Source organism: Dryobates pubescens, chromosome 36, assembly GCF_014839835.1.
Source record: "Dryobates pubescens isolate bDryPub1 chromosome 36, bDryPub1.pri, whole genome shotgun sequence".
Taxonomy (NCBI): domain Eukaryota; kingdom Metazoa; phylum Chordata; class Aves; order Piciformes; family Picidae; genus Dryobates; species Dryobates pubescens.
Genome location: NC_071647.1, coordinates 6,022,239 through 6,046,718, shown reverse-complemented (window position 1 = coordinate 6,046,718; position 24,480 = coordinate 6,022,239). Strand labels below are relative to the sequence as shown.

The window sequence follows — 24,480 nt, the reverse complement described above, 5'->3', positions numbered from 1 at the left end:
GGAGTCCCAGAGCCTCCCCTGCGGAGGGCTTTACCTGACTGCATGTCTAGCGCTGCCTGCAGCTTGGGGGGGCAGTAGATGGCGTTGGCTGTAGTCCTTGCAGAGGTTAAGGCTGCTCTTGCTTTTGGCAGGTTGCTCAGGGCATGGTAAGTTTTGCTTTCTAGCAGCTGCACTTCCACCAGCAGTGCCTTGTCGTCCATCTTCTTCAGCTCCCGCAGGAGCTGGGAGCCTGGAAGAGCAAGAACCTCTGGAACCAGCTCTGCACCGACCCAGCCTTCCCACACAGCACCCTTCCTCCCTCCCCCCAGCAGCCCAGGCTGTGAGGAGGGAAAGCTGGGCCTGCACAACCTGTTCTTCCCAGGAGAAAAAGAGGAATTAACAGTGGGTCAGCTGGAGAGGAAGGAACCAGCTCAGTGCTGGCAGTGGAAGAGGGCAGCGAGAATCCTTGGGAACGTGGACAGCATGTCCCTGCCACCTCAGCATGGGCAACAGACACTCAGCAGAAGGTCAAGGATGGGTTGTGCAGTTCAGATTGCCCCTCTGGTAGCCCAGCCCCAGAGGACAGCATGATTTGCCACTCACACTCAGAGCTCTGGGCAACCTGTGCCAGTGTGTCCCCAGCCTCACTCTAAAGAATTCCTTCTTCATCTCCAGCCTCAATCTCCCTTTCCCAGCTCAAAGCCATTGTTCCTCTTCCTGGCACTCCCAGCCCTTGTCCAAAGTCCCTCCCCAGCTCTCCTTCAGCCCCTTCAGGTACTGAAAGGCTGCTCTGAGGTCTCCCAGGAGCCTTCTCTTCTCCAGGCTGAACAACCCCAACTCTCTCGGTCTGCCCCCACAGGGGAGGTTCTCCAGCTCTCCAACCATCCTCGTGGCCTGCTCTGGACCTGCTCCAGCAGTTCCAGCAGCTTTTATCAACGAAGCTATTAGCCAAAGAGATGGCAGAAGTGGCACAGCACTGAGACATCAGCGCTCAGGTCCCGCAGAGCTCCTCACGGAGCAAGCTGCGGTCGGTGCCTTCCCGTGCCGGCCCCCAGAGCAGCTCCGCCGCGGGCAGCTGGCGCCACCTAGCGGGAGACTCACCGAGCTGCAGCGCCTCTTGGTACCTCTTGGTGTCGAAGTACAAGGAGACCAACCTCGCCTGGGGAAGAGAAAGGGAGCTGCCGTGAGGGGAGCCCGAGCCGGCTAGCACGGATGGCTTCTGCGAAGCGCAGCTTTGCGTCCCCATCTGCACAGCCTCCACTAAACCCACCCGGGTCTGTGACACTGCACAGGCCACTCCTGCGAGCTCTGTCCCTTGAAGCCTGGCTCCTCCAAAGACAGCAGGTGAAGTCCTGCCTGTCATGGGGAGTCACCAACTTCAGTGCCAGCTCCACCAGGTCTGGACAACAGGGGTTGGAATGGACCTCCAGAGATCATCCAGTCCAACCCCCTGCCAGAGCAGGGGCACCCAGGGCAGGTCACCCAGGAACACATCCAGATGCCTTATTAAAGTCTCCAGAGGTGACTCCACAACCTCTCTGGGCAGCCTGCCCCAGGGCTCTGCTTTGCCCTGTGTTCCTGTGGAGCCTCCTCTGCTCCAGCTTGCCCCCAGTGCCCTTTGTCCTGTCACTGCACATCCCTGAGCAGAGCCTGGCTCTGTCCTCCCCACACTGCCCTGCACACCTCCATCACCAGCAAGGGGGGCACCCCTCAGGCTCGTCTGCTCCGAGCTCAAGAGCCCCAGCTCCCTCAGCCTGTCCTCACAGGGAGATGTTCCACTGCCTTCAGCACCTTGGTGGCTCACAAGGGCACAAAGCTGTGTGGATCACCCCCAGGTGCTCTCCTCTGAGAGACATGAGGCTGGGGGGCAGCAGCCAGCACAGTGGGACGTACCTCCAGGGCCTGGCGTAGGAAGGTCCTCTTCTCTGATTTGGCCCATTCAATACACTCTAAACACAGGTCAACCTTAGAGAGAGCACAAAGACATTTGTAAAGCCTCCTGATGCCCCTCTGGAAGCCACAGCATGGTTCAGCCACTCCCTACCCCGCCAGCTGAATGCCCACAGTGGCCTTTCAGGCAAGAAGCCAGGTCTGTGCCCACAGCAGCACTGCCAGACACCTCCCCAGCCTTCATTGAAATGAGCCTGGAGATTAGCTGTCCTGATTAGCTCCAAAGGCCTCTCAGCACAGCTTGAGCATTATCAGGGTAAAGCACAGTTCAGCACTGACAGAAGTGCAGCTCAAGGTTAAACAACTTCTCTTTAACAAGGACTCTGTGGTACCCCCACAGCATCCACCTGAGCCTCAGGCTGAGGTACAGAATCCCAGCATGGTCAGAGCTGGAAGGGACCTCTGGAGCTCATCCAGGCCAACCCCCTGCCAAAGCAGGGCTCCCACAGCAGCTTGCCCAGCAGCACAGTGCCCAGGAGGGGTTGGAAGCTCTCCAGACAAGGAGACTCCACAACCTCTCTGGGCAGCCTGCTCCAGACCTCCAGCAGCCTCACACCAAACTTTCTCCTGCTCAGGCAGAGCCTCCTGGGCTCCAGTTTGTGCCCCTTGCCCTGTCCCTGGGCACCACTGACAAGTCTGTCCCTAGCCTCCTTCTCCCCACAGCTTTTGGCTCTTGCTGAGCCTTGCTCAGCTCCCCTCTGGGGCTGCTCTTCTGCAGGCTCTCAGCCCCAGGGCTCTCAGCCTCACAGAGCTGCTCCAGGCCCCTCAGCAGCTTTGGAGCCTCCCCTGGGCTCTCTCCAGCAGTTCCCTGTCCCTCTTGAGCTGGGGAGCCCAGAGCTGGCCCCAGCACTCCAGATATGACCTCACCAGGGCAGAGCAGAAAGGGAGGAGAACCTCTCTCAACCTGTTGGCCACACTCTGCTTCACACACCTCAGGAGACCATTGGCCTTGGCCATGAGGACAGCATTGCTGCCTGATGGTGAACTTCTTGTCCACCAGCACTCCCAGGTCCTCCTCTGTGGAGCTGCTTCCCAGCAGTGGTGCAACACCAGGGCCACACTGACCCCAGGAGCTTTAGACTCCCTGAACTGCTGCAGAGAATTGTTAGGGAGGAGCTGACTGCTGCTCCATGTCCTCATGCTCCATTTGCTTACTCACTGCCTGCACTCAGCAGCAACACTCACACCCCACCCCCCCACCCAGGGAGGTGCCACCCACCCCCCACACCAGGGAGAACATCCAACCTACAACTGCAAGAGACAGGAAAGTTCAGAAGGCAAACTAAGCTTCACCTGCAGCTTCAGATGTCACAACCCTCCCCCAGCATTCCACCTTCTCAGACTCCTTTTCTAACACATTTGGCTTCCAACAACTTCTGACCACCAGGGACCATCCCTTGGCACTGGAATTATCACAACCATGGAATCAGCCAGGCTGGAAAAGCCCTCAGAGATCATCAAGTCCAACCTAGTACCTAACACCCAGCACCTCCTGACAACTAAACCATGGCACCAAGTGCCACATCCAAGCCCTTCCTGAACACCTCCAGGGATGGGGACTCCACCACCTCCCTGGGCAGCACATCCCAGTGGCCAATCTCTCTTGCTGGGAAGAATTTCTTCCTAACCTCCAGCCTGAACCTCCCCTGGCACAGCTTGAGACTGTGTCCTCTTGTTCTGCTGCTGCTTGCCTGGCAGAAGAGACCAACCCCCAGCTGGCTACAGCCTCCCTGCAGGGAGTTGCAGAGAGCAAGAAGGTCTCCCCTGAGCCTCCTCTTCTGCAGGCTAAGCAACCCCAGCTCCCTCAGCCTCTCCTCCCAGGGCTGTGCTCCAGACCCCCTCCTCAGCCTTGCTGCCCTTCTCTGGACACCTTCAAGTCTCTCAATGTCCTTAATCCAACGTTTGCCTTCTAAAGTTTGAGCAGGAAAAATTACTGCTGGGATCCTGAAGGCATTTCCTCAAGAGCTGTGCTTGCAGTGGAACCATCTGGGTACATGAGGACTGCTGCTGCCTTGGGGAATGGACTAAAGGACTCTGAGGTCCTTCCCAGTGTGTTTTGCACCATTCCACTCAGCCAGGGTGGAAAATGGAGTTTGCAGCTGACAGAAAAATGTCTTTTTGACTGCTCTAGAAAGAGGGAAAACAAAGAGCACCTGGTTTAGGGCCTGAATATGCCAGGCCAGGGGGGACCCTCAGCAGTGTGAAGTGCCAGCCCAGGCAAGGGCCAGGAGCTGCTCACTGGCACTGGAGATTGCCTCTGCTGCTTCAAGCTGCAGGCAAGGGACCCAGATTTGTAACACTGCTGACATGCCTGAGACAGAGAACCACAGAATGGAAGAGACCTTAGGGATCCTCCAGCCCAACCACTCACCCAGCACTGCCAGGGCACCACTAGGCCATGGCCCTCAGCACCACATCTCCATGGTGGTCAAACCTCTGCAGGGATGAGGACTTCACCACTGCCCAGACCAGCCTGGGCCAGGCCCTGATGAGACTCAAGGGGAAGAAATTGTTCCTCATGTCCAACCTAAACCCTCCCTGAGGCAACCTGAGGCTGCTTCCTCTTGTCCTGTCACTGCTTTCTTAAGAGAAGAGCCCAACCCTGCTGCAGCCTCCTCTCAGGGAGCTGCAGAGAGCAATGAGGTCTCCTCTCAGCCTCCTCCTCTCCAGGCTGAACACCCCCAGCTCCCTCAGCTGCTCCTCCCCAGCCCTGCTCCCCAGACCCTTCCCCAGCTCTGTTGCCCTTCTCTGGCCCTGCCCCAGCCTCTCAATGTCCTTCTTGGGAGTGAGAGGCCCAAACCTGAGCCCAGGACTCAAGGTGTGGCCTCACCAAAACTGAATACAAGGGCACAACCCCTGCCCTGCTCCTGCTGGCCACACCATTGCTGGCCCAGGCCAGGCTGTTGGTTGCCTCCTTGGGCCACCTGGGCACCCCCCTGGCTCATCCTCAGCCAGGGATGAGCAAAGCAGCCATGTCCCACCCCCGTGGCAGATGGTGGTGATTCAGTGCTGGCCAACAACACAGACTCAGCTCTCCTGAGGTGCTGGGCTCAGAACTGCCTCTTCCCAACACCTCTGGGTCTTGCCAGAGCAGCTCTGCAGCTTTCCTACGCTGCAGCACCTGCCAGCTCCTCATCACTGCTTAGTAAATGAAGGTTTCTTATGAAGAGCCATTAGAAGGTTGCCATTTATTGCCCAGGGGTAGCTCAGGCATTAGAAGCTGAAGGAATCTCTCATTTCATTGCTTTGCTGGACCCCTGGGAGTGCCCCTAGCAGCCATCACACTGAGGAAGCAACTGGCCCTCTGAACATCCCTGAGAGCATCCAGGGCAGCTGCAGGAACCTCCCAGGCCTGGCCTCAGAACTCTTACTCCAAGCTCTTCCACAGCCACACAGTGGGGCAGCATCCAACCACTGTCACTTACACCAAGCTGTCCTTAGGACAAGGCTGATGGCCTTCATTTTCTCCTGAAGAGGTAGGGGCTCCCTGCTCCCCTGCACACAGCACCCTGCTTCCCTTGAGCTCTCCTCTTAAAGACAGGCACTCTGCCCTGCTGAGGCTCCCTCTGCAGTGCTGGGTCCAGCTCTGGGCTCCCCAGCTCCAGAGGGACAGGGAGCTGCTGGACAGAGTCCAGGGGAGGCTGCAAAGCTGCTGAGGGGCCTGAAGCAGCTCTGTGAGAAGCAAAGGCTGAGAGCCCTGGGGCTGAGAGCCTGAAGAAGAGCAGCCCCAGAGGGAAGCTGAGCAATGCTCAGCAAGAGCTGAAGGCTGGGGGGCAAGAGGCTGGGGCCAGACTCTGCTCAGTGGTGCCCAGGGACAGGGCAAGGGGCACAAAGTGGCACCCAGGAGGTTCCATCTGAGCAGGAGGAGAAACTTCTTTGTTGTGAGGCTGCTGGAGGCCTGGAGCAGGCTGCCCAGAGAGGCTGTGGAGTCTCCTTGTGCAGAGAGCTTCCAACCCCCCCTGGCCATTGTGCCCCTGGGCAGGCTGCTGTGGGTGCCCTGCTGGAGCAGGGCTTGGCCTGGAGGGTCTCAGAGGCCCTTTCCTACCACAGGAACTGCACAGCAAGGAAGGATCATGTGCTAGGTTACCTGAACCAAGGGCTGATGTTCCTGTGCTGATTTGGCTGCCAAGCTGCTCACCTCTGCACATGGCAGAACCTCTCCCAGCCTGACATTTGTCACTCCCTGTGCACAGCCTTATGTGGGCTTTGGCCTCAACCTCCTGCCCAGATCCTCCCTGCCTCCCTTTTCCATCTGACTGCCCTGATGTGCCAGGACAACCTGGACTACTGCAGCTCCTCATCATTCACAAGCTGCTGCTGCCCTTCTTCCCCTCCCAAATAACCAGCAAGTCACAGGGCCAAAAAAAAGCCCCAAACCATAAAACCAAGGGAGAAAGGCAGCTGCCTGGTGGGGAACCACTGAGAAGGGAAGAAACCCCAGCTGGGAGCTACCTGAGAGCAACTGAGGTCTCTGGTGGCAAAGTTCACTCACTGGAAGGAGCTCACTCCTGGTGGCTACAAAGCTTTTTCCCTTCTCACCTGAGCAGCAGCTTTGGTGCCTCAGAAGCCTTCTGGAGTGCAAGAGACCAGCACCCAGTGTCCCTGTGCAATGCATCTTCATCTCTCCAGGTGAAAAAGGTGAAACAATCCTCACCAACAACTCCTGACAGCCCTGAACAATCCCTGCTCCAGTTCTGGCCATCACACACTGCCCCAGCCCTCCAGCAGCCCCAGCTCCCTGCACACTGCAGCACCTCTCATGGCCCAAGCACTGACCCCACCAGCCCTGTGTGTCTGTGAGCAGCACAGCTAAGAGACCTGCCCAGGGTCAGGGCTTCTCCCAACCTGCAGCAGGATGAGGCCTGCAGGAAAGCACAGAATCAGAGCATCACAGAGCTGGCAGGGCTGGAAGGGACCTCAAGGCTCAGCCAGCTCCAACCCCCTGCCATGGGCAGGGACACCTCACACCACAGCAGGTTGCTCACAGCCACCTCCAGCCTGGCTGCAAACACCTCCAGGCAGGAGGCTTCCACCACCTCCCTGGGCAGCCTGTGCCAGGCTCTCACCACCCTCCTGGCCAACAACTTCTTCCTGACATCAATCTCCCCACTTCTACTTTTGCTCCATCCCCCCCAGTCCTATCCCTCCCTGACACCCTCAAAAGTCCCTCCCCAGCTTTCTTGCAGCCCCCTGCAGATCCTGCAAGGCCACAATGAGGTCTCCTGGGAGCCTTCTCCTCTCCAGCCTGCACAACCCCAACTCCCTCAGGCTGTGCTCACAGCAGAGCAGCTCCAGCCCTCTGCTCCTCCTCCTGGCCCTGCTCTGGACACCTTCCAGCCCCTCCAGAGCCTTCCTGTAATAGAAGCTCCAGAACTGGCCCCAGAGCTCCAGCTGTGGTCTCAGCAGAGTGGAGCAGAGGGGGAGAATCCCCTCCCTGGCCCTGCTGGCTACCCTCCTGATGCAGCCCAGGCTCTGCTTGGCTCTCTGGGCTGCAAGTGCTCCCTGAGCATGGCTGTGAGAGAACGAAAGGCTCTGCTGGTTCAGTAACAGAATCTAACCAAGTGCAGTGAATGAGAACTTCCTGACATGAAGAACTCTTCAGTGGGAAGCAAACCAGGTTAGAATAGAATAGAATAGAATAGAATAGAATAGAATAGAATAAACAAGGTTGAAAAAGACCTTTAAGATCATCCAGTCCAACCTCTCCCCCAGCACCATCTGATCAACTCAACCATGGCACCAAGGGCCTCAGCCAGGCTCTTCCTAAACACCTCCAGGGATGGGGACTCCACCACCTCCCTGGGCAGCACATCCCAGTGGCCAATCTCTCTTGCTGGGAAGAATTTCTTCCTAACCTCCAGCCTGAACTACCCCCTGCACAGCTTGAGACTGTGTCCTCTTGTTCTGCTGCTGCTTGCCTGGCAGGAGAGCCCAACCCCCACCTGGCCCCAACCTCCCTGCAGGGAGTTGCAGAGAGCAAGAAGGTCTCCCCTGAGCCTCCTCTTCTGCAGGCTAAGCAACCCCAGCTCCCTCAGCCTCTCCTCCCAGGGCTGTGCTCCAGACCCCAGGGGTGCTGCAGGCCTCTGCTGGAGTTCCAGTCTCACCTCCTGTCCTGTGGCTGCCTCCATGTCGAGGAAGAGGTCGAGCAGGGAGCGGACCAGGCGCGCGGCCTTGGCTTTGCTGATGGAGTTCAGGAAGGGTCGGACGTACTTCAGGAGCCCTCCCAGCTCTGTGCACAGGGGGGAAAAACAACACAGCTCATGAAGCACAGCCACAGCACCAAGGGTCACAGCACAGAGCCCCTGCCACAGCCACACTCTGGGGCTCACACACCACTCACTACGTGCAGCGGGCTCCCGTCGTTCGGAAGCGGTTTGCCTGGAAGGGGCCTCGGAGTCCAGCCTGCAACCCGGCAGCACCATGGCAGCTGTGGCAGAAGCAGGAGGATGAACCCCCCCAAGGACCTGGGCCTGAAAGGGCTCTTCAGGGAGGGGGTTTTTGGGTTCCTGTCTCCTATCAGCTTTGCTTAAACTCAGTGGGTGGCAGAAGGCTGCAGAGGCTGAAGCAGCAGAAGGGTAAGACACAGAAGAGCCTCAGAGTGCAGGCCCAGAATGAAGAGAGGAAGACTTCTGTCCTTCAGGAGCTCTGAAGGAGGACCACAACTTCCATGCTTCCCTGCTCCAAAGGATGGACTCTGCTGTTTGTGTTCACAGGCTCAGGCAATTGTTTGGCCTGGAAAAGCCTTCTAAGATCACTGAGTCCAACCTTCAACCCAACCCCCCCCCCCATGGCCACCAAACCCTGGCCCCAAGGGCCAAGGCCACTCACTTCTTGAACACTGCCAGGGGTGGGGGCTCCACCACCTCCCTGGGCAGCCTCTGCCAAGCCCTGACCACTCCTGCAGCAAAGAAATTGTCCCTAATTTCCAACCTGCCCCTCCCCTGGCACAATTTCAGGCCATCTCCTCTCCCACCATCTGAGACCAGGGAGCAGAGCCCAACCCCCACCTGGCTCCAACCTCCCTTCAGGGAGCTGTAGAGAGCAAGGAGGTCTCCCTCAGCCTCCTCTTCTGCAGGCTGAACACCCCCAGCTCCCTCAGCTGCTCCTCCCCAGCCCTGTTCTCCAGACCCTTCCCCAGCTTCCTTGCCCTTGTCTGGACCTGCTCCTGCCCCTCAATGTCCTTCTTGGAGTGAGAGGCCCAAAACTGAAGCCAGGATTCGAGGTGTGGCCTCCCCAGTGCCCTGCTCCATCACTTCCCTGCTCCTGCTGGCCACACCATTGCTGATCCAGGCAAAAGGGATAACCATCACCTGAAGGGACACCTCCCAGGGAACATGGCAGTGCCAAAGGTGGCTGCTGGGCTCCAGCCTCACCAGCACCAGGAAGGTTTCCCCTCACTTTAGTTCACCCAATTACACCACCACTGTAGAATGAGTTGCCTCAGGCACTGTTAAATGTGTAAGCACCTGCCAAATGCTTTGAGCTGCTCCTTATTAAAGGGGCACTGGGGTTCAGAGCTCCAGGAGGGGTTTGTTAACTCCCAGTTTGATCTCTGCATCTGCCAGCCCTGGGAAGCCAGATGCACCCCTGGAAATCCCAGAACTGTCAGGGCTGGAAGGGAGCTCAAGGCTCAGCCAGTCCCAACCCCCTGCCATGGCCAGGGACACCTCACACCACAGCAGGTTGCTCACAGCCACCTCCAGCCTGGCTGCAAACACCTCCAGGCAGGAGGCTTCCACCACCTCCCTGGGCAGCCTGTGCCAGGCTCTCACCACCCTCATGGGCAACAACTTCTTCCTCACAGCCAATCTCAATCTCCCCACTTCTAGTTCTGCTCCATCCCCCCCAGTCCTATCCCTCCCTGACACCCTCAGAAGTCCCTCCCCAGTCCTACCTTCCCTTCACCAGGTTTCTGTTTCTGGTCTCCTTGCTGGTTTATGAAGCCAGTCTCAAGCTCACAAAGTAGCTCAGCTACTTCAATAGCTAGATGTGAGCCCCTCACTTACAAGCAGGACATAGAGGTGCTGGAGTGTGTCCAAGTCTTGATGAAGAAGCACACTCCAAACCTCCTTCCCAGGGAGCAGAGGAACACTCAGCACCCAGCAGCTTCAGGATTTGGTGGCAGAAGCAGCAGTTAGGTGTTGGGGACCACACAGCCCAGGCTCCCCCCCTCTGCTAAACCCAACAGGGTCACAGTGCTGCAGCTGCAGGGAGAGGACATTGCCAGCAGCCCCACACCATGCCAGGGCAGGGCTCAGCGTGGGGTCAGGCATTAAGTCACAGCTCCCCAGTTCAAGAGGGACAGGGAGCTGCTGGACAGAGTCCAACAGAGGCCATGAGGATGATTTGGGGTCTTGAAGACCTCTGAAGAAAGGCTGAGAGCCCTGGGGCCGTTTAGTCTGGAGAGGAGAAGGCTGAGAGGGGACCTGAGCAGTGCCTGTCACTGAGGCAGCAGCTTAGAGAATCACAGAGTTCAAACAGTTCAGTGGTTGGAAGACTCCTTTCAGATCCACTCCAACCCTCAACCCAGCACTGCCAGGGCACCACCAACCCCTGGCCCTCAGCACCACAGCTCCAGGGCTTTGAAACCCCTCCAGGCATGGGGACTCCACCACTGCCCTGGGCAGCCTGAGGGAGGGCTTGACACCACCTGAGGGCTGGCTGTCAGGGTGCAGGGGCCAGGCTCTGCTCAGTGGTGCCCAGTGCCAGGACAAGGAACAATGGGCACAAACTGAGGAGGTTCCACCTCAGCATGAGGAGAAACTTCTTCAGTAGGAGGCTGCTGGAGCCCTGGAGCAGGCTGCCCAGAGAGGTTGTGGAGTCTCCTTGTCTGGAGACTTCCAAGCCCAACCAGGACAGGTTCCTGTGTGACCTGCCCTGGGTGACCCTGCTCTGGCAGGGGGCTTGGACTGGCTGCTCTCCAGAGGTCCCTGCCACCCCCTAGCACTCTGTGATCATCACAGAAGGGTTTGGGTCAGAAGGGATCCTTAAAGCTCATCCAATTCCCACCCCCCTGCCACGGACAGGGGACACTTCCCACCAGCCCAGGCTGCTGAAGGCCTTCACCCAGCCTGGCCTTGAACAGCTCCAGGGAGGAGCAGCAGCATGTGAAGCCTGCTCCCCCCACACACCAGGCAGATCTCACACTCCCATGTTTACAAGGCAAATTAAACCCCCCAACAACAACAACAACAACAAGGAAAAACCCAAACCCAAAGCAAACCCTCTAATGAGCACTCAAAAAGCCTTGGCTGTGTCCTACCCCAACCTGCTAGCAGGCTGAAAACTGGAGATAAATCTCATTTTACCTCAATTAAGCAGAGAGGAGCATCAGAACAATTTCAGCTTGGGAGGGTTCCAAGAAAAGCAGCTGAGAAGAAGGTTTCCTTCCTATTGCATTTAGGGAATTGTGAGAACAGCCAACTATTATTCCTCCTTTTTTCCCCCCACCTCCTTCACTCTCCCCAGTGTATTTCTTTGAGATGAATCAAGCCTGGCACAACCCCTCCCTTGCACTGAAGGAGTGGAACTTGCTGTGCTCCAGCCTCCCAGAGCTCTCCTGCTGGTTTTGTGCACCTGGAAGTGCACAGAGTCCAAAGTGGACTCCTCTGGAGGGCAGCCCCTGAGGAGCTGTACTTGCCAAACAGCTCTGCAGCACATCCTGCCCCTTCCCACCATGACCCACTTGGAGCTTGCACAGGCACCAAACCAAGATGCTCCAACTGCCCTCCCTGCCTAAGAGCTCCTCAAGCTTTGCTTTGTGAGACCAAATGGGCAAGTTTTTCTACTGCTGAGGTGCAACTATTGCAGGATCTACAGATCTGGGCCCATCACTCCAAGAAGGACATTGAGAGGCTGGAGCAGGCCCACAGAAGGGCAAGGAAGCTGGGGAAGGGTCTGGAGAGCAGGGCTGGGGAGGAGCAGCTGAGGGAGCTGGGGGTTGTGTGGCCTGGAGAAAAGAAGGCTCAGGAGAGACCTCATTGCTCTCCAGAACTCCCTGAACAGAGGTTGGAGCCTGGTGGGGTTGGTCTCCTCTCCCAGGGAAGAGCTGATGGGACAAAAGGAAATGCCCTCAGGTTATCACAGTATCACTGAGGTTGGAAGAGACCTCAAAGATCATCGAGTCCAAGCTGGCACCACAGACCTCATGATTAGGGGTTAGACCTCCTAGGTTGTCCCAGCAGGAAGTTTAGGTTGGCCATGAGGAACAATCTCTTCCCCTTGAGGATTGTCAAGCCCTCTCTCAGGCTGCCCAGGGCAGTGGTGGAATCCCCATGCCTGGAGGGGTTTCAAAGCCATGGAGATGTGGTGCTGAGGGCCATGGGTGAGTGGTGCCCTGGCAGTGCTGGGTTGAGGGTTGGAGTGGATCTGAAAGGAGTCTTCCAACCACTGAACTCTTTGAACTCTGTGATTCTCTAAGCTGCTGCCTCAGTGACCAAGCCTGCTCAGCTTTTACTCAACAAGGAGCTGTCACCCAGGGCCCCAGGCCAGATGAAGACTTTACCCCCACTGCCTTTGTCCCAAGGATCACTCAACCTGCAGTGCCACTCACAAAGGGAGCTTTGCAAGTCAAGCACTTGGGCTTCACACAAAACAGCAGGAGAGCAGCAGCCAGCTGCTCCCAACCCCTCAGCTTTGTGCAGAGCTGCTCCCCAGCATCCCTCCTCTTGCTGGGAGCTGGGCAAGGTGGACTTCACATCTCCTTGGGGACGTGGAAAGAGAGCCAGCACTGAGGCTGGAGTTGCCCAGATGCTGATTCTTGTGCTCTTGCCACACACAAGCACTTGAGAACCTCTCCCTCAACACAGGGACCAAAGTCTGCTTCTCAGCAGGTCCCAGCACTGCACCCTCAGCTCTGAGCTCTGCCCCCAGCAGTCTGCCTGGCCTGCAGTGTCTTATCAAGGCATGTCTTATCAATCATGGAATTGCTTTGGCTGGAAAAGATCCTCAAGATGCTCCACTCCAACCAGTAGCTAACTCTGTACCAAGTCTGCTGCTAAGCCATGTGCCTCAGCACCACACCTCTGCCTCTTTTAAACCCCTCCAGGGATGGGCAGCCCTGGGCAGCCTGTGCCAGTCTTTGAGAAGCCTCTTCTGATGTCCAACCTAAACCTCCCCTGGTGCAACCTGAGGCCATTTCCTCTCATCCTATCACTTCTAACTAGGGAGAAGAGACCAACCCCACCTGGCTCCAACCTCCAGGCTAAAGAACCCCAGCTCCTTCAGCTGCTCCTCACCAGCCCTGTTCCCCAGACCAGCTTTGTTGCCCTGCTCTGGACCTGCTCCAGCCCCAAAATGTCTCTTTTACACTGAGGGTCCCAAAACTGAACCCAGCACTCAAGGCATGGCCTCACCAGTGCTGAGGACAGGAGCATGTTCCCTGCCCTGGTCCTGCTGGCCACAATATTCCTGATCCAGGCCAGGGCACTGTTGGCCTCCTTGGGCACCTGGGCACAGTGCTGGCTCACACTCAGCCAGCTGCTCATCAACTAGAACAAGGTGAGGGGAGGCCACTGGGATGGTGGAGGCTGGCAGCAAGACTCCTGCTGAGATCCATCCACTCCCAGCTACTCCCAGGTTCTGTTGCAGGTGGCTGCCTTGCACCAGCTTCCCAGGACCAACCAAAGCAGCTTCTCAGTGCACACCACACTCACCCATGCAGGAAAGAAACTACATTTAGGAGTAAAGAAAGGAGAAACACACTGCAGAACTGCTGGAGGGGGCAGGGTAGGAGGGGGCAGGGTAGGAGGGGGCAGGGTAGGAGGGGGCAGGGTAGGAGGGGGCAGGGTAGGAGGGGGCAGGGTAGGAGGGGGCAGGGTAGGAGGGGGCAGGGTAGGAGGGGGCAGGGTAGGAGGGGGCAGGGTAGGAGGGGGCAGGGTAGGAGGGGGCAGGGTAGGAGGGGGCAGGGTAGGAGGGGGCAGGGTAGGAGGGGGCAGGGTAGGAGGGGGCAGGGTAGGAGGGGGCAGGGTAGGAGGGGGCAGGGTAGGAGGGGGCAGGGTAGGAGGGGGCAGGGTAGGAGGGGGCAGGGTAGGAGGGGGCAGGGTAGGAGGGGGCAGGGTAGGAGGGGGCAGGGTAGGAGGGGGCAGGGTAGGAGGGGGCAGGTTGGAAAAGCTGACAGAGATCATCAAGTCCAACCTATCATCCAACACCATCTGAGCAACTCAACCATGGCACCAAGGGCCTCATCCAGGCTCTTCCTAAACACCTCCAGGGATGGGGACTCCACCACCTCCCTGGGCAGCACATTCCAAAGGGCAATCATTCCATGTAGAACTTCTTCCTAACCTCCAGCCTAAGCCTCCCCTGGCACAGCTTGAGACTGTGTCCTCTTGTTCTGCTGCTGCTTGCCTGGCAGAAGAGACCAACCCCCAGCTGGCTCCAACCTCCCTGCAGGGAGTTGCAGAGAGCAAGAAGGTCTCCCCTGAGCCTCCTCTTCTGCAGGCTAAGCAACCCCAGCTCCCTCAGCCTCTCCTCCCAGGGCTGTGCTCCAGACCCCTCCCCAGCTTTCTTGCCCTTCTCTGGACACCTTCCAACCTCTTTCCTAACCTGAGGTGCCCAGAACTGGACACAGGACTCGAGGTGTGGCCTAACCATTGCCCTGCTCAACAGCTGCCCAAGAGCTGAGCAGAAAGCAGGCTGGAAGTCAACAGGCAGAAGCTGTCTGTGTGTGTGGGAAGTGCAGCTTTAGACAGGCAAGCTCAGAGCTCCCAGAGCAATTGCTCTCTCCTACCACTGTAGCTGTCAGCTATTTTGGGGATTTCAGGTTGTGGGGTTTGTCAGTTATGGGTTTGGTTTTTTTAAGCAAAAGCAATGCTTGGCAAAGGGCTGTGACTGACAGCTCTGGAGAAGTGATGAGCAGCAGCTCTGGGAAGTGAAGCCTGCTGCTCACCCTCACAGAAAGCACTTCCAGCAGCTACCATGAACCCAAACTCCTGAGCAGAGCTGTTCCAATCCTGCAGCTGCAAGCAAGGCTATGAAAAAACAACAATCCAGAAGTGTCCTAAACCCAAGGAATTCATCTCCCAGGCCAGCCCTCAGCCTCCTTCAGTCAGCTGAAGAGGCTCACCTGTATCACTGCTACGCTTTTAACCAAAGCCCACAGCTCCACAGAGATTAGTTACACCCTCAGCCAGGCAGCAGCACAGCAGCTGGAACTTCCAACCCACAGCTGCAGCTCATAGAATAGAATAGAATAGAATAGAATAGAATAGACCAGACCAGGTTGGAAGAGACCTTCAAGACCATGGAGTCCAACCTATCATCCAACACCACCTAATCAACTAACCCAAGGCACCAAGCACCCCATCAAGTCTCCTCCTGAACACCTCCAGGGATGGGCACTCCACCACCTCCCTGGGCAGCACATCCCAGTGGCCAATCTCTCTCTCTCTGTAGAACTTCCTCCTAACCTCCAGCCTAAACCTCCCCTGGCACAGCTTGAGGCTGTGTCCTCTTGTTCTGGTGCTGCTTGCCTGGCAGAAGAGACCAACCCCTTCCTAGCTACAACCTCCTTTCAGGTAGTTGTAGAGGGCAATGAGGTCTCCCCTGAGCCTCCTCTTCTGCAGGCTAAGCAACCCCAGCTCCCTCAGCCTCTCCTCCCAGGGCTGTGCTCAAGGCCTCTCCCCAGCCTCGTTGCCCTCCTCTGGACACCTCCAAGTGTCTCAATGTCCTTCCTAAACTGAGGGGCCCAGAACTGGACACAAGGTGCAGCAGAGGACAGGAGGAAGAGAACCTCTGTGGACCTGGTGGCAAAACTCTTCCTAATGCACCCCAGGATGCCACTGACCTGCTGGGCCATGAGGGCACACTGCTGGCTCATGGTCATGCTGTTGTCCACCAGGACTCCCAGGTCCTTTACCCCAGAGCTGCTTCCCAGCAGGTCAGCCCTCACCTGAGCTGCTGGAGGATGCTCCTCCCCAGGGCCAGGACCCTACCCTGGTTGAACTCTGTGAGGCTCCCTCTGCCCAGGTGACGCCGGATGGCAGCGCAGCTTGGCAGCTGTCAGGGAATGACTTCCCCTTGGTGAGTCCACAGCGACTGCTTCTGACAACCTTCTCCTCCAGGTGCTCCCAGATGGCACCCGAGGGGCTCCGGTTCGCTCTGGCCACAAACCGCACGGCCTCAGCAGGGTCCTCGGTAGGTTTAAGCAGCAGCAGATTACTGCCCCCCCTCGGAGATGGAAACCCCTGTCCCTGCCTGGAGCCGCCCCTGTGAGCAGCTGGAGACGCCCCTGCTGACCCTGGCTGCTGACCCTGGCTGCTGCCCCCGGCCCGCTCCAGCGGAGGAGGCGGACGGGAAGGTGACAGCGGCTTCCCCTCAGGGCAACGGAGTCTCAGGCTGGCACGCCTGCCGCTGCCCCTGCCGGCCCGCTGCCCCTGCCGGCCCAACGACTGCCCCTGCCGGCCCAACGACTGCCCCTGCCGGCCCAACGACTGCCCCTGCCGGCCCAACGACTGCCCCTGCCGGGGTAACGGCTGCCCCTGCCGGGGTAACAACTGCTCCTGCCGGCCCAGCGACTGCCCCTGCCGGGGTAACGACTGCCCCTGCCGGCCCAGCGACTGCCCCTGCCGGGGTAACGGCTGCCCCTGCCGGCCCGCTGCCCCTGCCGGGGTAACGGCTGCCCCTGCCGGCCCGCTGCCCCTGCCGGGGTAACGACTGCCCCCAGGGCCAGTGCCCCCACTGCCGCTGCCCCCACCGCCCGTGCCCCCACCGCCCCTGCCCCCACTGCAGCTGCCCCGCCAGTGCCCCCGCCGACAGTGCCCCCACTGCAGCTGCCCCTACTTGCTCCTGCCCCTACCACCAGTGCCCCCACCGCCGCTGCCACTGCCCCACCGCCAGGGCACCCACGGCCACTGCCCCTACTGCTGCTGCCCCTACCGCCAGTGCCCCCACCACCATTGCACCCATTGCAGCTGCCCCTACCACCAGGGCACCCACTGCAGCTGCCCCTACTGCTCCTGCCCCTACCGCCAGTGCACCCACCGCCGGTGCCCCTACTGCCAGTGCCCCCACTGCAGCTGCCCCTACCGCCAGTGCCCCCACTGCAGCTGCCCCTACCGCCAGTGCCCCCACTGCAGCTGCCCCTACCGCCAGTGCACCCACTGCCAGTGCCCCTACCGCCAGTGCCCCCACTGCAGCTGCCCCTACCGCCAGTGCACCCACTGCCAGTGCCCCTACCGCCAGTGCCCCCACTGCAGCTGCCCCTACCGCCAGTGCCCCCACCACTGCTGCCCCTACCACCAGTGCACCCACAGTTCCTGCCCCTACCGCCAGTGCCCCCCACTGCCAGTGCACCCACTGAGGCTGCCCCTACCGCCAGTGCACCCACTGCCAGTGCACACACCGCTCCTGCCCCTACTGCCACTGCCCCTACTGCCAGTGCACCCACCGCTCCTGCCCCTACTGCCACTGCCCCTACTGCCAGTGCACCCACTGCTCCTGCCCCTACTGCCACTGCCCCTACTGCCAGTGCACCCACTGCTCCTGCCCCTACTGCCACTGCCCCTACTGCCAGTGCACCCACTGCTCCTGCCCCTACTGCCACTGCCCCTACTGCCAGTGCACCCACTGCTCCTGCCCCTACTGCCACTGCCCCTACTGCCAGTGCACCCACTGCTCCTGCCCCTACCACCACTGCCCCCTACCGCCAGTGCCCCCTACCGCCAGTGCCCCCACTGCTCCTGCCCCTGCTGCCCCTACCACCAGCGCCCCCTACTGCCGCTGCAGTCCACTCTTCCCTCTGACACACTTTGCCTTTGTTCCTTCACACCCCTGGGTCTGATGGGTTTAACCTTGCCACTTGCAATGACTTCACCTTCCCCTTGCAGGCCTCACCAGCTAGCCACTCTCACAGCAAACTCAGCTTCTTCATACTTGTCTACAGCTTCAGTTTGAGCCCTAAACTTCTGCAAGTTGTGCAACAAAAAGAGACCAGCACAGAACCACAGCATGGCAGGGGTTGGGAGGGACCTCTGGGGATCATCCAGTCCAACCCCCTGCCAAAGCAGGGCACTCAGGGCAGGTCACACAGGAACACAGCCAGATGGGTCACTGGGCAGCCTGCTCCAGGGCTCCAGCAGCCACTCTGAAGAAGCTTCTCCTCATGTTGAGGTGGAACCTCCTGGGTTCCAGCTTGTCCCTGTTGGCCCTTGTCCCATCACTGGGTACCACTGAACAGAGCCTGGCCCCTTCATCCTGACACCCACCCCTCAGGTATTGATCAGCATTGACAGCCACCCCTCAGGGATTTACAGACACTGCTGAGATCCCCTCTTAGCCTTCTCTTCTCCACACTAAACAGCCCCAGGGCTCTCAGCCTTTCTTCATAGCAGAGATGCTCCAGTCCCAGTGCATCACAGCCCGTGCTGGACTCTCTCCAGCAGATCCCTGCCTCTCCACAAAGTTGGCTACAATTTGTTGAGTGTTTCACCAGTACAATCCTAGCCTGCTGCATGATGCTGAGTGCATCACCCCCCCCCAGCAGCTCTTCCCTCAGGCTCCTGCACTCCAGCAGCACAGCCACACATTTATTCAGAGACCCCTGTGATGGCTTCCCCTGCTTCAACCCAGACACAGAGGAGCACAGCCACATTCAGTTATCTCTGCAGAGGCAAACACCAGAGGGCAAAGGGCACTCACACAGCACAGGCACCTGAACTGCAGTTGGTTTGAGGTCAAAGAGGGAAATGGACACTTTCAGCAGGATTTGTTTAGCCTGTTCCAGCTCCTTACTGTAGGAAGAATCTGCTGGAAGGGCTTCTTTTTATCCATGGATTATAGAAGTTGTCCACACTAGGAAATCAGACATCCAGAGCTGGGTGAGATGAAGCACAGAATGGTTGGGGTTGGAAGGGACCTTCAAGCTCATCCAGTTCCAACCCCCAGCCATGGGCAGGGACACCTCCCACCAGCCCAGGTTGCTCAAGGCCTCATCCAACCTGGTCCTGAACACCTCCCAAGGAGGAGACATCCACAAGTGTCTCACCACCCTCAATGTAAAGAGTTTCCTCCTTATCTGCAGCCTCAATCTGCCCTCATCCAGCTCAGATCCATTCTCTCTTGCAATATCACTCCAAGCCCTTGTCAGAAGTTCCCCCCATGAGCAGCACCTTTGTTTCCAGCACTGCTCCAAGAGCATCTATCTGTCCCAAGAAGAGTTCAACTCAAAATCACAGCAGGGTCAGCATCCAGAAGGCTCAAACAGCAGCCAGGTCAAGACAAACTCTGGACAGTGGACACCAAGTGTGTGGTTCAGAATCAAGGTAAAACCATGAGCTTGACCAGCTGCTGTCTTGAGCCCTCACAGCACTTCCCATGAACTGCTCCAGCACTAGAAGTTCAGTTTGATTAAACCTTCTGCTGACCTCTCTTCCCCTCCAGACTGCTAAAAGCACACAGACCTCCCCTCACACTCTGCACTATTGCTGTGCACAGTTAGAAGTCAGCCAAGCTGAGCCATGGCCAGCTGCCTTTGTATGGCTGGAGTGCTTCAGCTCCTGGGATGCTTGAGGGGAAAGGTGCTCCAGAAGGGCAAGAGCTTCTTCAGCCCATGGAGCAACACTGAACTGAGCACAAAATAACAAACACACTGCCTTGAGCTTTCCAGGACACAAAGACACAAACAGATCCCAACCAAAACCCATGGAACAGAGACCTTCCCTCTGTCTCTGTCCTTTCACACACACACAATGGGAGGACTGTCAAGTCTTGCCTGTGTGAGGCTGGACAGGGCTCTCCTGATGTCATGTTGCAGAAGACAAATCAATTCATTGAGAGAGAAGCTGCTGAGAAAGGACTTTTGGGGACAGACTTTCCAACCTGAAACAGAGCTCTGAGAGTACTTGAAGCAAACCAAGGGAAACTTCTCACCCCAGCTGCAACAAAACTACAGCCACTTGGGCTAACAAGGACACACACTGAAGGGTCACCCACTGTCCAAGGCACCAGCAGTCCCCTGGGCCCAGGGACAGGAGGTTGATGTTTTATGATGTTTACCTTGCTCTTTAGGTTCTGTCTGTCTCTTCCTGCCCAAACTTGCTCTTCCTTCTATCCCATTAAATCAGGGGACTCAGCTCATTTGGGTGCACCTACCCCCTACCATTACCTCAGCTACTGATTCCAGGCTCACCTTCTGCCTGCCCAGTCTTGGCCAAAAGGGAGCCCAGCTCCAGGATGCTCTGCTCTTTGACTTGCACCGCTTCTTCATCATTTTCCTGGACATCACGTTTCACTGGGGAAAGAGGGGGGGAAAAGTCACCTTTAGTGCTGCTTCAGTTCAAAGACAATCATCCCCAGTCAGCTCCTGGAAAGGCCCCAAAAGAAGTAGCTGTTGAGACAGGCAAAGGGGAGCTCAGCCTGGCTGCGAGACCTGGAAAGCAGATTACGAGGAAAGTTTAAATGCAGCTTACAGACAGAGCCTCAGCTCCACCTCACCAAGGCTTTAATCCAGCTGGGAGACACCTGCATGCTCCAGCTTGACTCTGATTTCAGCTCTGAAGCAGCCTCATTAAGCCTGTCCAGCCCTTCAGGTTTCATTCCAAAACACACACACACACACACCCCCCAGAGCCCCTCCTGCTGAAGCCACAAAGCCAAGCAGAAGAATTCAGAGGGGTTTCCCAGGCTGAGATGTCTGCTGCTGCTGGTCTGTGTGGCAGGCTGGGATCCTGTGGTCAAAATGCAGAAGGAAGCCAGCAGCTCTGCAAGCTGGGTACGTCTGCCCTCGCTCAGGAGCGGCTCAGGCTGGAGTCAGGGCTCCTTCCCACACGGAACTCCGAGAGTCTAATCATCACTCTGTGTACCAGCATGAGTAACCCCGGCCCTGCTGCACACTTCAGAGCCAGTGACACACAGCAGCACCTAGCCTGTGTTTACACAGCCTTGATTTCCTCTAAGTTAGCCACCAACCCATCCCCTTTCTCCCCTGCCACCTCCTGCCCTGTGAATACTCCTCTCCACCAGCCCCTGTCCGGCACCTGCACAAAGTCAAAGCCCACTGCCCGGTGCCAGAGGGAAAGAAAATCCTCCCCTCTGCTCCCCTGCCTCCCAGGCCCCACAGCTTAACAAGCATGATGTCAAAAGCAAAGGGACTCTGCTCTCAAGCAGCGAAGCATCACAGCAAGGACGGACTGCTCCAGCTGACAGCAGCCAGCAGCAGAAGCTAACTCCTGCCCCAGCCTGCCGGCCCGGGGAGCTGGGGGTGGGTTGAGAGGCAGGAGAACACCGGCTGCTAATTAACCAGAGAGACAGCAGGAGGGACAAGCAACTTCCCATCCCCTCACAGCAGTGTCAAGGGGCAGCAGGGACACAAGGAAGCGTTTCACCTGCCTGCCCCAGCGAGGTGACAGCAGGTCACGGGGGCCTCGCAGAACTCACCCCCCCCCGGAACCAAGGACCATTCTTGCCTACACCAGCCTCAAAGGCAGCCCCTGGACGACTCAAGCCCCAGACAAAGAGGGACGTCCACTTCACGCTTACAACCCTCTTCAGAGCACCAACATCTCCTGGGTACAGATAAGCGCCCAGGACACCCTGACAAGGAAACTGCCACCAAGAGCCTCTGTCTCGGAAGGAGCAGGAGGGAGAACTCCAGGCAAGGCAAGCAGGACAACTCCGCACAACTTTCTCCGCGGCGCCGAGCAGGGGATTTAAACACCGGCAGCGCTTCAGCATCAGCACAGGAGACAGCGCTTCCAGCAGAGTTTGCTCAGCCCCCAGGACCCGCGGCAGGCTGCCGCAGCACACAGACGTTGAACGGCACAACCGACAAAGCCCGGCAGCAGAGAGCCGGTAACGGCAGAGCCTGCCCGCACAGCCGCCGGCCCCGCCGTTACCGGGCGGGCAGGCTCACCCGCCGCCGCCGCCGCCCGCCCCCGGGGAGACACGGAGGCAAAGCCGGCCCAAGCGGCGGGGCTCCGCTGACAGCCTGCCCGAGCAGGGCTCCATGACGCCCGCCCGCTTCGCCCCGGCGGCTGCCTGTCGCTCGGGCCCGCGGAGCCCTCGCCGGCGGCGGACAGCGACCCGGCCCCGGCCCGACAGCCCGCGGCGCGGGTGGAGAAGCTGTGCCGGTGCGGAAGGCCGGGCCGGGGCCGGTGGAGCGGGCCCAGGCCTCGCTCCCGTCCGGCTCGCACGGTGAGTCAGCAGCCGGCAGCGGCGGCAGGCGGGAGGCGGCGGCGGGCGGTCGGGGGCGGGCGGCGCGGCGGGGGCGGGCGGCGGTGCCTCACCTATGGAGTGGAGGATGCCGATGGAAGCCTCGCGATCGGTGGAGAGCAGGGACTGGGCGCGCTGGAACTCCAGCACGGCCGCCGCCGCCATCTTACCGCTCCCTCGCTCCCTGCTCACTGCCAGCCCGGAATCGGGCTGCGCAGGCCGCGCCCCCTTCCGGCCGTGCGGCATGGCGGGAGCTGCAGTCCCCGCGCCGGAGGGCGCGGGGCGGGGCTGGGGCGGGAGGGCGGGGCCCGGGGGAGGGGGCGGGGCTTGGCGCGGGGTGGGTGGGCGAATAGGCGTGGTCTGTGCGGGGGGCGTGGTTGGCTGGAGGGCGTGGTCTGGGCTCGCGGGGCTGCACGTGGCGGGCGGGGGCCCGCGGCGGGACGGAGCGCGGGGCCCGGGCGGGGTCTCGGGCACCGGGCAGCGGCGGGGGGCACCCGCGGGACGCGCTGCGGCGCTGGGCGGCCGGCGGGGCGGGGCGGGGCGTGTCCCGCGGGGTCGATCGGGAGGGACCAGGCTGGAGTGTAGTCCCGGTGGCCCCGGGTGTCACCCCATGAACAGCCACACCCCAGGGCATCCTGCTCCCCACGGCCCCCTGCCCCAGCCAGGCTGGAGTGTGGCCCCCCCCAGGTCACCCCATCAACAACCACATCCCAGGGGATCCTGTCCAGCCAGGCTGGAATGTGCACCCCCCATCAACACCCACACCCCAGGGCATCCTGCTCCCCATGGCCCCCTGCCCCAGCCAGGCTGGAGTGTGGCCCCCCAGGTCACCCCATCAACACCCACACCCCAGGGCATCCTGCTCCCCATGGCCCCCCACCCCAGCCAGGCTGGAGTGTAGCCCCCAGGTCCCCCCAGTAACAGCCACACCCCAGGGCATCCTGCTCCCCACGGCCCCCTGCCCCAGCCAGGCTGGAGTGTGGCCCCCCCCAGGTCACCCCATCAACACCCACACTCCAGGGCATCCTGCTCCCCATGGCCCCCCGCCCCAGCCAGGCTGGAGTGTGGCCCCCCCCAGGTCACCCCATCAACAACCACATCCCAGGGGATCCTGTCCAGCCAGGCTGGAATGTGCACCCCCCAGCAACAGCCACATCCCAGGGTGTCCTGCTCCCCATGGCCCCCAGCCCCAGCCAGGCTGGAGTGTAGCCCCCAGGTCACCCCATCAACACCCACACCCCAGGGCATCCTGCTCCCCATGGCCCCCCGCCCCAGCCAGGCTGGAGTGTGCCCCCCAGGTCACCCTATCAACAGCCACACCCCAGGGCATCCTGCTCCCCACGGCCCCCTGCCCCAGCCAGGCTGGAGTGTGGCCCCCCAGGTCACCCCATCAACACCCACACCCCAGGGCATCCTGCTCCCCATGGCCCCCCGCCCCAGCCAGGCTGGAGTGTGGCCCCCAGGTCACCCCATCAACAGCCACGTGCCAGGGGCATCCTGCTCCCCATGGCCCCCCGCCCCAGCCAGGCTGGAGTGTAGCCCCCAGGTCACCCCACCAACAGCCACGTGCCAGGGGATTCCACTCTCCATGCCCCCCCAGCGCACAGGGACAGGGGAGATCCTCAGCAGGGGCACATCGTGGCAGTGCTGTATCCTTCGTCCCCATTGTGCCAGGGTGCAGCTGGATCTGCTCTCAGGGGCAGCACAGGGTGGGACAGGCCTATGATGAGGTCCCTGTGTTCACACCTCCCCTGCCTGCCCCTGCCCCTGCTTCTCACACCCACGATTTGACCCAAAGCAGCCCCCCCCCATCACCACCGAGCTCCCCAACACCCCCACCATGGCCCACCTCATCCCTGCTTCTGTCCCAGACGAGCTGGGCTGAGCATCCCCACAGACCAGCCGCTGGGAAAACAAATCTAATACCTCCCAGGTTCGATTTCATATCAGCTGGGGACTAAAAGCAGCCCCCCAGGCTGGCAGGGGGGCTCTGGGCCACAGCCTGCCCTCGCTCCCAGGACATCCCAGCATGGCAAATCCAGCCAGGCGGCTCCAGCCCCGGGGATGAGCTGTGCGTTGCTGCGGGGAGGTGGCACTGAGAGCAGGGACTCGCTGTGTGGCTTGTGAGCCAGGCTTCACACCCGCTGCGTGCCCAACAGGGGGCAGCTGGGGAGCACTGGGATACTAGGAGGTGCCAGGGACCACGGCCAAGACACCTTGATGGGTGGAAGAGGCTAAACCCTGCCCGCCCAGGGAGCTGAGGTGGGGATCCCTTTTTTCCCCATGAAAATATGAACTGTTTGAGGCCAGGGGAGGTATTGGGAGGGGAGAAATTGGTGGAGATGGGTCTGGGGTTTCGCTAGGGGATCTAGACAGCACCAGCTTCACTTCCAGGCTGTGCCT

General features: G+C 59.6%; 1 protein-coding gene across 1 annotated transcript in view; it reads right to left on the bottom strand.

Annotated features, from left to right (window-relative positions):
* Nucleotides 1-22,292, bottom strand: part of PSMD11 (proteasome 26S subunit, non-ATPase 11) — a 35,529-nt gene extending 13,237 nt beyond the window's left edge. The window contains exons 1-6 of the mRNA XM_054176891.1: nucleotides 22,152-22,292; nucleotides 20,057-20,158; nucleotides 8,034-8,158; nucleotides 1,873-1,944; nucleotides 1,081-1,138; nucleotides 35-229 (exon numbers count right to left, since the gene is read on the bottom strand). Of these exons, the coding sequence (XP_054032866.1) occupies nucleotides 35-229; nucleotides 1,081-1,138; nucleotides 1,873-1,944; nucleotides 8,034-8,158; nucleotides 20,057-20,158; nucleotides 22,152-22,242 (643 nt within the window). The 5' untranslated portion in view covers nucleotides 22,243-22,292. The remainder of the gene's footprint in view (nucleotides 1-34; nucleotides 230-1,080; nucleotides 1,139-1,872; nucleotides 1,945-8,033; nucleotides 8,159-20,056; nucleotides 20,159-22,151) is intronic.
* Between the last annotated feature and the right edge of the window lie 2,188 nt (nucleotides 22,293-24,480).